Source organism: Corvus hawaiiensis, chromosome 1 (assembly GCF_020740725.1).
Source record: "Corvus hawaiiensis isolate bCorHaw1 chromosome 1, bCorHaw1.pri.cur, whole genome shotgun sequence".
Lineage (NCBI taxonomy): Eukaryota > Metazoa > Chordata > Aves > Passeriformes > Corvidae > Corvus > Corvus hawaiiensis.
This window is the reverse complement of record NC_063213.1, coordinates 96009506-96023071: the sequence shown is the minus strand read 5'-3', so window position 1 is coordinate 96023071 and position 13566 is coordinate 96009506. Positions and strand designations below refer to the sequence as shown.

Genomic DNA, 13566 nt, shown 5'->3' with positions numbered 1-13566 from the left:
GGCTTGCTGTAGTCCCTGGTGACATAATCATTCACAGAGCATGAAAAGTATCCAATAGGCTTCTTCAATTTATTTTTTCATGTTAATTTATTATGAAAAGCAAATTGATACGTCTTATTAAAATCAGGTTTTAATGAGGTGAAGCTGCTTTGTGTTTGAGTGGGAGTTCACATTCAGAAAAGATGGGATGAATTGATGTCTTAATGTATTTTAAAAACCTAATACTTCCATTTTTATCTCTGTTGGAAGCAATTATACATTTATACCAGGCTGACTTGATTTTCTTTCATCAAGGTACTTAGTCACTATGTAAGTAGACCCAAAGTCTTTTATGTTGTAACTTACAAATTTTTTTTAATGCTCCCCCACAATAACAACAACAACAATTGTTTAAGATTTGATAATTTGGCATTTTTCAACCCTTTAGGTTTGGGGTGAATTAGATCAGATTCTTTATAAATCTTTTAGTTTTGGCATCAGCTCCAGGAAACTCAGAGGCGTCTCCTCTGCTGGTGCCATTTACATCTTCTCTTCAAACTCTCTGACCTCAGAGGAGACAACCTTGCCATCAACCACCTCCTCAACTATTGTCTTGATCTTCTTAAGTTTACTTGATTCTGTTAAGGAAATGGAAAAGAGAATTAATTAAATGCAATGTACATTAACAGAATAATGCTGCTGCAGTAGTAGAAGTTGATGAGGAAATAGCAAAAAGCATCTTCAACCCACAGGTACTTGAGGTAAACTTTTGCAGTGTGCAGGGTGTGGCTTCTCCTCTTTTGGAGATTGAGTATGTTGCCCATAGACTGTAGTGGACACTGGGTTCAATAACCCTCTACCAATCTTGATAGCTTTGCTTCAGTTTAGCACAGACTTGTAGACCTAAAGCCTTGGGATAGACTTACACCAAATTGGAAATTTTTGCTATGAAACTGGGTATGTAATGAGGGAGCCTCAGTCTCCCTGTGCCGCCAGTAGGGAGAAACAAATGCTTCTGCAGTTCTCCAGAGGGGAATTCAGTAACTCTCTGTTGTTCTCTTGGCTGTGTGAGGACTCACAGAATCACAGAATGGGTAAGGTGGGTCTGTGGATTTACACTGGGCACCAGAATTGTATCTATAAACCCAGGTTTTATAGTCCCTATAGGGTAACCATACAGTTGATTGCCTTCTTGGTGTGAGATCCCACTGGATGATTATTTGCTCTGAAGCTGTTGTTTTACATCAGGCTAATCATTCCATAACATTTCAACAGGCAACCATCAAAACAGAAAGAAGTTGGTGGGACATACCTTTTTCAAGCTCTTCTATTGATGCTATTGGTTCTAAATTCCTGTTCAAATTATAAATTAGAAAATGTAAATATATGGCAACTCATGTATTGAAGAAACATCCTTGTGCATTTCCTGTGTGTTTGATCAGGACAGCTAATCCCCTTTCATCAAGACATTTAACCAGGAGATAACTCAGTAGAACGAGTTCTCTCAGTTAAAGTGAAACTTGCTAAGCATAAGCTGTAGCTGCAGTTAATCTGCAGACTCATCTCTGCAATGCCAGGACTTCATCCTACGCAGGTACACCCGATCTAGTTCCTGAGCCAGAACAGCTGAACAGGTAGAATCTGGGGGGAAGTTCCACTCTCTGCTTAACCCACACGGACAAGTTGATCCAAAACTGCATTACTGATGTTCCTGGCATGTGAACATCTGCTCAGCTCCCCAGCTCACAGAGTGACAGTCTGTAGGCTGGGAGAGCCCACCTCAAAATTCCACAGCAGCTTCAGCAGCCCAGCCTGAACGGCAGCCTGCTCTGATTCTCTGGCTCAGAACTGGGCAACAGACTTCCCCACCCCAAAGCAGTTGGAGAGAGGCAGATTTGACACAAAAACCAAACCAACATGCAAAGCCATGTGTATGCTCACCTGCTTTCCTCTCCCTCCAGCAGCCGGCGGTACGTGGCAATCTCCATCTCCAAGCGAGTCTTGATATCCAGCAGGGTGCTGTACTCATTGTTCTGAGCCTCCATGTCAGCTCGGAGCTGCCTCAGCTGAGCCTCCAGACTGGAAATTGCTCCCTGTATCTGGGCGAGTTGATAACTGTACCGTGCTTCTGTTTCAGCCACAGAGCCTTCCAGGGTCTCTTTCTATAGTCCATGGGAAGAACAGAGACATGTCATTCAGAAGATACATTTTTCTGTTAAAATAACATTTTGATTGTAAAGCCCCTCATTCCTCTATTTATCTGTGTAACTCTCTGCTATCCACAGTCCTTATTTTGCTTTTTGTTATTTACCATGGTCAGGAGGCTCTGTAATTCCAGCTCCAGGCTCTGGAAGACCTGCCTCCGTTCCATGATCTCTTTCCTTTGGACCCCCAGCTGTTCAACATTGAGGGCAACTTCCTGGTTCAGTTCTGCTGTCTGGAATGAGGAATGGAGGGACTGTGAACTGCAGCCAGGCATGACCGAGGTTCTTGCTGATATTTAAGCAGTTGACTTTACCTGCTTTTCAAAATGTTCTTTGGCTTCTTGGCGGTTCTTTTCTGCCATTTCTTCATATTGCTTTCTCATGTTTTCCATAATAGCTGCGAGATCAATGCCGGGAGCAGCATCTACTGCCACGTTCACGGAGCCACTCGCCTCTTTGCGCAGCCTGTCACGGTCCTGCAGCATGGGGACTGTGTTAGCATCAGCTGCAGGGAGCTGTCACTCCTGGGCATTGGACACAAACTCAACATCTACACACACAGGACTAATCCTTAATAGTACCTCGGGGCAGGACAACTTAATCACCTTGTAAATACTGTTTAGTGCACCTCATCTTAGAACAGTTTACTTACTTTATAGCAATAAATGCTATATCATAGATAAATGTATTATAAGAATTATTTCCTCACAACCGGACCCATGGAATGAGGGCAGAAGTCATGGCTCCCATTTGTGTACTTTTTGGGGTAGCAATTCCTAAACTAAATATTATTCTTAGAGCAAACCTTCCCTCATTCATTTCTGGAATGGAGGAATGTTCAGCCTTTGACCCCTGACAGCTTAGATGTCCCTTAATGCCACACACAGTTATGCTGCTTCCAGGAAGGACAGAAGTGCTTCCTAGCGAGGCTGTTTGTGTTTGCCACTCAGAACCCCTCTCCCTGGCAGTGCTCAGCTGCTCTCACCTCCTCATGGTTCTTCCTAAGGAAAACGAGTTCCTCAGTTATATTCTCAATCTGGGACTCCAGGTCAGATTTCGTCAGAGTCAGGTCGTCACGGACACGGAGCAGTCCGGTGATGTCGCTCTCCACACTCTGCTTGAGCAGGTGTTCGTTCTCAAACCTGTCCAATAAGGTGCCTTTTGTCATCATTGGAATGCAACAGTTTGGTGTAAATGTTAGAATCAGTAATTACGACCGTCATTGTGAAATTTTCATTAAACTGAAATTGAAAAATGTTCACTTCTTGGCACAGATTCCAATAAGTGGAAGCTTTCCTAAATAAGAGGAGCATGAAAGAGAATAAATACAAAATCATGGAACTTACTTCAGCCTAAAGTCATCAGCAGCCAGCTTGGCATTGTCGATCTGCAGGACAAGCCCGGCATTTTCCATCTGGGCAGCAGAAATCTAAAGGGAATGGTGGACAAGCAATGAAAGTTTGCACTCAAGAAAGCCACATTCAATCCTTTCCTGGGAATGAATACTGTAAATGGGCTTCATCCTGCTTCACTCAGCTGTTTGTTAGCTGGGTTTAAAGCTAAGTTCCATCTGAAGTGCATGAAAGGAGTTAGGGATGTTCAAAAGGGAAATTGTCCTGTCACAACATAAGAGTATTGAATAGTTGGGATGAACTGCTCTCTGAAGGAATGTGCTTTAAAATGCTGGGAAGTAAAACTGATAAAAAATAACAGAGGAAAGATTGAAGGAAATTCTGGAAACATGATTTGACAAATATGTCAGCTGATTGCTGAGAATATTTCATTGTTTCCGGTGGTAATTTACTATTTTAAGTAGTGATCTTTAATTTTTTTCTGAGCATTTGTCCTTCTTTTCTAAACATCAACTTTGGAATAGACTGTTACTAAACTATATTTAAATACATAGATTACCATTAGTACTTTCTCTAATTAAAGCCACCTAAGGCAAATATCATAGAACTAGTTAATTTTGAGTCAAAGATTTTTCAGGTATGAGATTACTTACCGCTGCAAGCATATATCTGGTATTACAAGTGATGTAAAATCTGTCACTAATTTGTAGATGATCAAAATTGAACTTTTTTTTCCTCAGCTGGGCCAGTTACAGTTTAGAAAAGTACATTTTCTACAGCAGATTATTCTCTCTCTCACTGATAATTGCATTTCCTATATTTATAGAGGGCTCTACGATCTCTTTATTATATACTAATTATTACCTTATTTCGGAGTTCTTCAATTGTTTTGAAGTAGGAGCTGTAGTCCTGCCCTGCGCTTTTGGTGTTCTTCTCATACCACTCCTTGATCTGCATCTCGATCAGGGAGTTTGACTTCTCCAGCGAGCGCACCCTCTCCAGGTACGCAGCCAAACGATCGTTCAGGTTTTGCATAGTTGATTTTTCATTGCCAGCGAGCAGCACATCGCTACCAGTGATGCTGAGCTGGGAGCTCCCTCCGAGGCCTTGGCCAGAGCTGATGCTGGTCGATATGCGGGTGCCATAGCCCCCAGCTCCCCCGTAGACACTGGGTGCCTGGATCTTCTGGATGGACATTTTCCTGGAGGTCAGACTACTGACACTGGGTGCCGAGGACTGGAGATGGCTGCTCGTACCCCACTGGATGCTGCGGGTGGAGAATGCCATTTGTGCTCTTTGTCTTCTGGACTGAAGCAGGTAAAGCAGCACAGATAGAGACGGCAGCGAGGAGCTGAGTGTGCACTGTGCACCTTTATACCAGGTCCAAGAGGAAGCACAGTGGCTGGAAACCCCACCTCTGTTGACGCAGAATTTCACTGGTATCAGCACAAAGAGCACACAGGATATTGCCCCCCCCTCCCCATAATTTAAAGGGGTTTTCATCTGTTCGTCTGTGTTTGAGGAACACTCCCTGGATAGTTTGCTTGCTTTGTTATTTTGTATAACAGATAAACAAAAAATGATCTGTTGAATCATTTATAACCATGTACCTGCAGACAATCCTCTTGGTAGCCCTTTGGAACAAATGAGTGGGTTCTTAGCCCCCTATGCAGTGCATTAATTTAAAATGAGAGTTGCCTCTTGTATGTGACAAGAGACTTAAAATATTTATATTTCTGTTGAGTCAGCAATAACTTGGGCCTCAGGACGGTCTAGAACAGTGTATGAATTATTAGAAAGGAGGCAGATGTACTACCATGTGAATCATTTTGTAGTAAGCACAAACCAACATCTACACTGCCAGTGGAGAGTGGAGGCTGTTGCCATCAGCTTGGATTGGATATGCATTTGTCTGGTATTAGAAAACTCTTGCAAGTGGAATTTGAGCTTTCAGTACAGCTGAGACTAAGTGGGAAGGGTATTTCTTTGCCCTTAAGTGAGGTAGGAGGAATGAGAATATTGGAAACCTTCACACCCCCCTGTGTCTCACATGTGAGATATTGAAGTCTGAGTGGCAGGAAGCGTTGCGTTCCAGCTTCCAGCAGAACAAGCCTCCAGCCCTCCTGCGTGGCTGAAGTTGAAGCAAAACAAGTTTCCCTCCTGCCTCATCAATATTCCAGAGACCACCAGCTAACAAGTGCCATGCTGGAGGGGTCTGTCCCCAACCCAGGGGCTCAGGTCATTAACAGGAAACCAGCTGCCTTTGCATGGCATGAAGAAACCCAACAGCCCTACTGCTGATCGTGCAGAGGCTCCTGAGCTGACTGTGCTGTACACTTGATACAGAAAGTGCATGGAGAATTTGGAAAGCAAGGAGAGAACCCGATTGCTGAGGGGTTGTTAGTGCTGCAGGAGAGCAGGTGGCAGGTGAGTGTCGGGACAGTGTGGAGGTGCAGCTTCTGGGGCATTGCACTGACAGTGCTTATGTGTGTTACTGATACTGTCAGGTAGAACAATGAGCACATATGGCTTGTGTTAGTGAGAGCAGCTGCTGTATGTACTGATCTCCCAGCCTTGGGGCAAAGAAATTGGTGAGACACTGAGCTTTGAAGGCATTGAACTGTGTGTTGGAGGCACCTTCAGGTTTCTGAGAGCACCCAACCCAGAATATTAGGGAATCAGTACTGCCAAGTTTTTTCAGTTACTGTGCTAGGGATTAGTCTAACTGGTCTTGGCTCAAGTCAGAGAGTTAAACTGTTGTATTTGGCTATTCTGGAAACACAGCTTCCAAACCAAAGCAATCAGTGTGCAGGACAGGATTTTTTTTCTAGGAGGATGCTGTGGTGTGTCTTTGGACCTTGAACTTCTTTGGGTGTAACTTGTAATAAAAAAGCCTTTATGAGATGTGAAACCAAAGTACACTGGCCATGACATTTGGTGTGTCATTACAGAGACTCAAGGTACGTTGTCTTTTGTCCATTGAAATTATTCCGGCTGAGTAAGAATTACACATTTTAGTAGAGCAGAGCTTACACCTTTAGAATGTAAGAGAAGTACAGAAGAGATCCTGCTGTTCTTACATCCCTTGGCCCTATATCTCACTGCCTAGATCTCTGCAGGATTTTGTGGCAGTCTACTTAAGAGCAAACATTCTGCATTGTCTTCTCAGTATTTACTAAAATTAGTTTTCATGTTACCTTGGTGATATTTTTTCTAAACATCGTTTGGAGGTTCTATTTTTTCATTTAGTGAGTAAATGAAAAAAGAAGTCAGCGATCTGAATTAAAGTGAGCATCAGTCTTAGGTCACACATTATGGCTGTGCTGCTTTTGTTCAAGCTGAACCTCCAGCAATTATTTTCTTCTACACTGTTAAGCAGAAGTGTCTGAGATGTATGCAAGGGGAAGCACCGAGCAATGGCATCGTGCAAACCTGATGTGAAAAGATATAAGGCTGAATTTTCTTAGTGTTCTTTTTGTTCTTATCCCTAAATTGTTTACTGACAATTTTTCTGGTCTTATTTTATATATGCTTCTATACCCTCCAAAAAGCTAGAATATTTGCTAGGATCAAGATAGGTTCACACCAGAGGTGAGGTTTTCTCCTGGTTTTGGTTCAGTACACTTTTTTCCATGAAACATATCTTAACTGGTTGTGTCAATCACTGGAAACTGCCAGAGGGAGCCCTGAAACTGGAGCCATGGCAGTGAGGGGAGGGCGAGGCCCCAGACGGGCTGGAGGGCAAGGGGCTTCTCAAGGCGTAAGTTGGGAGTGGCCTTGGCCTCCTCCACCCCTGGACTATGCCCAGAAATTATCTGCAAGAACATGGGCTGCCTCATTTTTATTTATTTTTTAATTTTATTGGTTGTAAGAATAAGTTATCCAAATAGATACTGGGCAACCTAAAAATCTCTTGTCCAGTACTGCAGTTTTGGTCAGCATGGAAAAAGTGCTGTAACAGTTTGCTGGTGCTTTAGCTCAGCAGAGCAGTTTCAGCTCCAGAATTAGTTGTGGGAGCTGTAGAGCACAGTCTGTGGATTCACAGGTAACACTTCCCTTCAGCGACGTGCTCAGTCAGAGGGGAATGGCTGTAGACATAATAAAACATTTATAGCAACACTTACGAATTGTTTGATTTCATGAAGAAATGTCACCTGTGTGGCAGAAGTTTAATGTGCATTAGAGGGCCACGGAGATAAGTCCTGCAGGGCTCTGATAATGTGGATACCATTCCATCTGACTCACCTGTGCTAACCAGCCATGGGCAACCAGTCTGGAGCGTTCAAGGAAAAAGACACACCCAGCTGTGGGTCTGTATTTCTGCTGCCTTTAGGTGGAACAGATGCTTTTCTTTTGGCTGACATAGAGACTGAAATAAAGCAAAGTCTTTTAGCAGTCTGTAGAGATGATCCATTCTAGGAGTGAAATCCAACACCCTTTTGTTGGTCCCTGTGTTTGGGTTTAGCATCATTACAGTTTGATTTGGAAAGATCAGCACTACAGTCCTGAAAAGATGTCTGCTGTGCAAAGTGCATTCAAGAGAGATGCATTCAGTGTTCAATGTTCCAGCCATATTCCAGTATTCAGTATTTCTGGGTCTGAGATGTTCCCCTCCTTCTCTTCTTAACTACCTTTGCACCTCCTGTTAATGCCAATGCCTGTGAAGCCTGCTCTCTCCAAGGAGCAAAGCCAAGTGCTTTATGCTTTGCTGAATGGGATCAGAGGAGAGAAAGTTCTGGATGATGTCACCAACTCATCTGGATTCACCTAAGCCCTGAACATTTGCAGCTCAAGATCTTACACTGTCTGCCTCACATATTTTTTTCCCTCATTTCCCTCTCCTTTTTATCTTTTGTCCAATGAAAATATCTCTGTCATCAAACCACTGCACCTTATTTCTTTCTGCTTGGAGCTTTGACCAGAGGGGTAAGTTAAAACATTACTTTACATATTTATGGTACTTAGAGAGGTGCTCCAGCTCCTGGAGTGCATAAGGCAGTGTGTGGGTTCCATCCCTCCCCAGCCACAGGTGGAAAATGAAAGTCAGGAGCTGCCTTTCCTGTCTCAGCTGCTCTCCTAGAACAGAATCAGATCTCAGTGCCAACAAAAACAGCTCCAGGCCACACAAACGAACCTTCTCTTTTTTATCCCCCAAAAGTGCCATTAAGATCAGCTTTAACAAGGACTGCTGGCAGATCTCTCTCTCTCTTGGAAAAACCCTGTGCAACTGAAGTGTCAGGGAAATGAGGAAACCAGTGAACTGGAGAGAATTTCAGCTTACTGACTCAGGTCCATAATGCTGGAGTAGTTCAGTATCTATGAAAAGTATTTCATATTTATATGATTCAGGAGGCAAATACAATTTCCATGGCCGTATGCAAATATAAGCACACACTGATCGTACACCATAAAAGATATGTACAAACACACTGTATTGCATATGTTCACATCTGTGTAGATTTTTTTATTAATTTAAAAAAAATCCTTGTGGTTTCGGGAATCTCACTTGTGCCACACTTGGAGCCCCCAAATCAGAAGAAAAACTCAATTTCCCCCCAGGGTATGATTGCATTCAAAATGCCAGGAAGTGCTTGGGTAGAGGCACAGCTGCAGCTTCTTGTTTGGGGACCACTCTGGAATATCATCCTTTAGTGCATTCCAGCGATCCCACGGCATCCCCACTCCAGGGGTTTGTACAACCAGGAGCAAGCTATCAGCTGCTTGGAAGCCAAAATACCATCCCAGCGTCCAGATCTGTGTCAGGAAAGCAGGTACTAAAAAAGCAAAATAAAGGAAACAGGCCGAAAATCCGTCTCCATACTCCCCTGGAGAAAGTCTGGCACTGTTAGTAACGTACATTGCACAAATACTGCAGCAGAAATTTCCAGTTAGAAGTTGTTCCCCAGCCTCAGGAGCCCCAGAGGAGCGGCAGGAGCAGGGACAGGCTCCGTGCGGATCTACCTGCTTGTCACTAGAGGCCACCACCGGCCTTCGGAACGGAGCTGCCTCCAGCCCTCTCTGTGCTGTGCACCGCGGGAGAATACGTGCGGAACTTGAGCAAGGGGAAAAAGCCTCACGGATTACATAACGAGATTTCTCATATTATCCACTTTCCTGGGCCTATATCCACAGGACATTTCGTTGCATCGCTCTTCTCGCCAAACGTTTAGAGGAATATTTCTTTTCAGAGCCACCAGCCGTAATTAAGGAGTTCAGTGCTGTGTATGGAGTGGGTTTGGAAGCAATGGCAAGAAGAATGGACTATCTTTCTAAATTCTGACATCTGAGTCTTTGAGGACAGAGAGTGTTCATTATCCCTTTGAATTACATCCTTTTTTATGACTGATGCTTGATGACAATTTTTAGGCAGCGATAGGCTGTAGACATTAAAGAAAAGGTTGCTTTAGTTGTGTTTTTATTGTTTTTGTTCTGCACAGAAGCAATGTTATTTCCAGTGGATCCATTCTTAGACTGTCTTGAGATTGTTTCTCGTGAGACTAACCTGAAAGCAGAGCCTGGGCGCTGGAGCGGCTTTCAAAAATTAGTCATTTGTCTTACTAATAAGACATAAAAATGTGTTTTCTTTCCTGCACTGGTAACTTTACGATCACAATTTCTGTCTGCTTGAAGCAACGTTATAGATTTCCTGCTTTGAAATTGTTCTGGCAAGAGTCACTCCCAGTTTTTTGTTTGATGCATTTGATGTTTTATTTTCTCATACGTTGGTTTGGGGATGCAGAGCTGCACCAAAGCCAGTATTTCTCTAAAGGCAGCACACCTTTAACTTCTGTTCTAAGGAAGAACTGTAGTTTATAGCTACTTCAGCCTGTTTGTTTCTCCTTTTCCCTGCCTGCTCCAGCTAATTATGCCTCTTAATTGAAACATATTTTTCCAAATTATATTCCTCATTTTTGTTGCTTTCTATAGAGCCTAATTACAGCCCGTCACATCGACTCCTTTGGACTTGTCCTTAGGACATTGGAAAGCCAAAAAATTTACCCCCAAAGTCTATATAGGTATTGAAAGTGTCTTCACCACTGCTGGTATTATGATTTTATGCCTTTAAGCTTCTGATGCATATTCAGACATTCAAAAAGCAAATGAACATGTCCAGAAGAAGCAGCCCTGCACCTGCCTCACCATTAGGTCATGTCTCGGAGTGGGGGCTCCTGCCATAGGGACACTCCAAACTGTTGGACATTGATGCTTCTGCTTCACTGAATATTTTTGCAGATAATTGGTTTGTGCCAGCCCTAGGCCTGGGGCTCAAGTAGGTCATTTCAGTATAGTCACACAATTAAAGATATCATAAAAGTACAGTTTGAAAAGAATCAAAAATTTTACAGAAGGAGGAATGATGAGGAAACAACACATGGTAAAACTTTAGTTGTGATTTCACCAAGCCAAACGTCCAGGTAGAGTCAATAATTAACATGCTTTTGCTGTATAACGCAGGACTTAGGGGGACAGGGGGTGCAGCCTCTCCGGCATTATTCTTTCCTTGCTTCCCTGTTTATAGATTCTTCCTTTTTCTAAATGATTCATACACAGGAACAGGCATCTCCTAGCAAAACTTTAGAAACCTTTATAGGTCAGGGTGTGGACATTGTGAAATGTTTTACCGGCTCTTCTACCTATTCTCTCTGCTTCAATAATCCGTAGAACCAGTGGGTTTAGCAGTGCTATAAAGGCAAGATTTCTTTTCTTCTCTTTCTGAAGTGACTTTGTTAATTTTGCATCTGCATTAACCAGGAAAGCAGAAAGCAAAAATTTTCATTCTACAGATGTGGCTGTTGATAAATAAGGCTGAACCCCAGCAGTGTGGGGCCAGCTCCCCAGAAGAATGTGTGATTAATAGCACAAACCATGACTGCATTACCTCATCGCACACTTCTTCCAGGGGATCAACACTTCACTTACCAAAGCTGCCTATTGTAATACACCTTAATAAGTTTTAACATTTCTACAAGTGAAATGAGCTGTGACTCATGCCCAGGCTGGAGTGCAGTCAAGGCTCTTGGAAATCATGCTGAGGATTATTCTGTGCAGGACTGCCTTAAATGGCAGGTGAAACTGCAAGGAGCCAGTTGTGAACGCTGATGGTTTCAGCCTCCTTTTATAGGCCAGTTCCTGTATCTTGTTGGTTTGAAGAGGTATTGTTGCATCATTCACTTATACTGAGAAGTGCTGTTCTTTCCTGCTGATGTTTCTTTGCTATCCTTTTCCATTTATGGGAAATAGAATTTATTCACTTGGAGGGTGTTGTTTTTAATAATGCTTCATATTTTTCAAATTGCACTTTCTTTGTGCCTGGGTCCTTCACTTTCTTGGTGTCGAAATGGCACTTGTGTGTGTATGGAATACTGAAGGAGAACAAATACCAGCTGGCAGAGTTCAATCAGTTTCAATACAATGAATTAATAAAGTAATTTTTCAAGCCATACGTCATCACAATCCTGAAGATTTCCTTCCCTTCAAGCCACTGCTCTGAGATCAGAAGCAGCACCACCTGTGCTCTTAAAAGTCTCCCAAATACTACAAAGCCGCCAAAGCTGCCAGCAGTGTTCTGTACAGCACTCATTTCAGTCGGGCTGTTGGCACAGGTACACTGAAGAACATAATCAGAGTATGTGCAGGGTCCTGACCAGCCATAAACACTTAGAATGAATCAATAGCATTATCTCTTCCAAGCAATCAGACACTGGCAGGATTGCTGTGAGTGGGGAATGGCTCTTCAGGAAGTTGTATTATCTAATAGCCTGCTAAGTAGAAGCTGTGAAGTGATGGATTCTAATTTAGTGGCTCTCAGTGACTTTCTTTGCAGCCTTGAGCGAGTTGTGTCATCTCTTTTTCCAATTTCTCAGGCAATAAAATGGGAATGATAATACAGCCCCCATTCATTATCTCCCTGACTTAATCTCTCAGCGTGGTGTGAGAATGTGATGTTAATAGTGCATGCAAGTGGTAAATATTAGCATCATTATTTATTATTTAGGGTGTAGACCCACCCTAAATACATTCAGGAATGCATAGCTTATCTACTGGAGCACAAATTCAGAGGTAATGAGTAACCACCAGATACAGGACACACATGGCTGGTGACATGGTGTCACGAGCTGTTCAACACAAAGGAAATCTGCAGTTGTACAGAGCATTCTGGAGCTGTGAAAGATTCTCCAGACATAAGCAATTTTTTCCAGAAACAAACAGAATGTGGTGTAACGCATACTTGTATGTTTAAGGACTAATTGGTTTACTCCACCTAGTAAAAGACACTTGAATGTCTGTGTTGGAGCCATTGGTGCATGATGGTGTCAATCACAGGGTGAGCTGTGAGGATGGTGCTGTGAGCTGTACTGGTCTGGCCTGTACAGAGAACAACAGTACAGGTGTAAGAGAAGGTTAAAATCATCAGAGTGGTGGAGGGGAGTGGGAAGTCTGCTGCTTCTTAGCAGAGGAGAACAGGAATTCCGCTGCCTCTTATCCAGCACCGCTCAGACAACAGCCACAGGGCACGGGGAGTGCATCTCACCTCTGCATGAGGGGACACCAGGGCAGAGTAAAGCCAGAGCATTGCTCAGGAATGTGAAATAAGGACAGGTGTGTTCCATAAAGCACTTCAAATATTCGCTTTTCCTTCTTCTTTCTTGTAGTTCAGTACAATAACCCAGCACAAAGCACATTCTTTTCTTTGATGTAGAAATAAGGGGCTACTTAGAAGTTTTTATAATTATTTGTGTCACAACATTGTGGCTCTGCTATGTAAATCTGATAAATGAGCATATCTTTAAATAACACAGAAAATTCTTCAAGAAAACATGGGCACATTTTGTCCAGATGCTGCAAACACCAGGTCTGGCTTGTTAGATCTGGTAAGCCATAAGGAAGGACACTCTTAATTAGCCAGGAGTTACTAATCCTGTATTACAAGTTTTACCCAGTTTAAAGAAACCATTAGGTAATCCATCCAGTGCTTTTGGGATCTCTTTGTGCAAGAAGGGTGGAGAGTTGAGGTGCGGGGGGCAAAGGGG

General features: G+C 43.0%; 1 protein-coding gene across 1 annotated transcript; it reads right to left on the bottom strand.

The window, feature by feature from the left end:
* Positions 1–125: 125 nt before the first annotated feature.
* On the bottom strand, positions 126–4908 carry LOC125332480 (keratin, type I cytoskeletal 20-like). Its single transcript, XM_048317380.1, has 8 exons — positions 4400–4908; positions 3530–3612; positions 3169–3325; positions 2498–2659; positions 2291–2416; positions 1921–2141; positions 1292–1332; positions 126–617 (listed from the first exon to the last, which is right to left on the bottom strand). Exons 1-8 carry the CDS (start codon positions 4820–4822, stop codon positions 520–522), a joined length of 1311 nt encoding a protein of 436 aa, XP_048173337.1. The 5' UTR covers positions 4823–4908; the 3' UTR covers positions 126–519.
* Between the last annotated feature and the right edge of the window lie 8658 nt (positions 4909–13566).

Bases quoted from the DNA above. Each gene is read 5' to 3' on its own strand.
- LOC125332480 (XM_048317380.1), bottom strand. From the start codon at position 4,822: ATGGCATTCTCCACCCGCAGCATCCAGTGGGGTACGAGCAGCCATCTC. The intron at 3,613-4,399 runs GTAATAATTAGT...CATTCCCTTTAG, and splicing joins TTGAAGAACTCCGAAATAAG to ATTTCTGCTGCCCAGATGGA. The intron at 2,142-2,290 runs GTAAATAACAAA...CATGGACTATAG, and splicing joins TACAGAGCCTCCTGACCATG to AAAGAGACCCTGGAAGGCTC.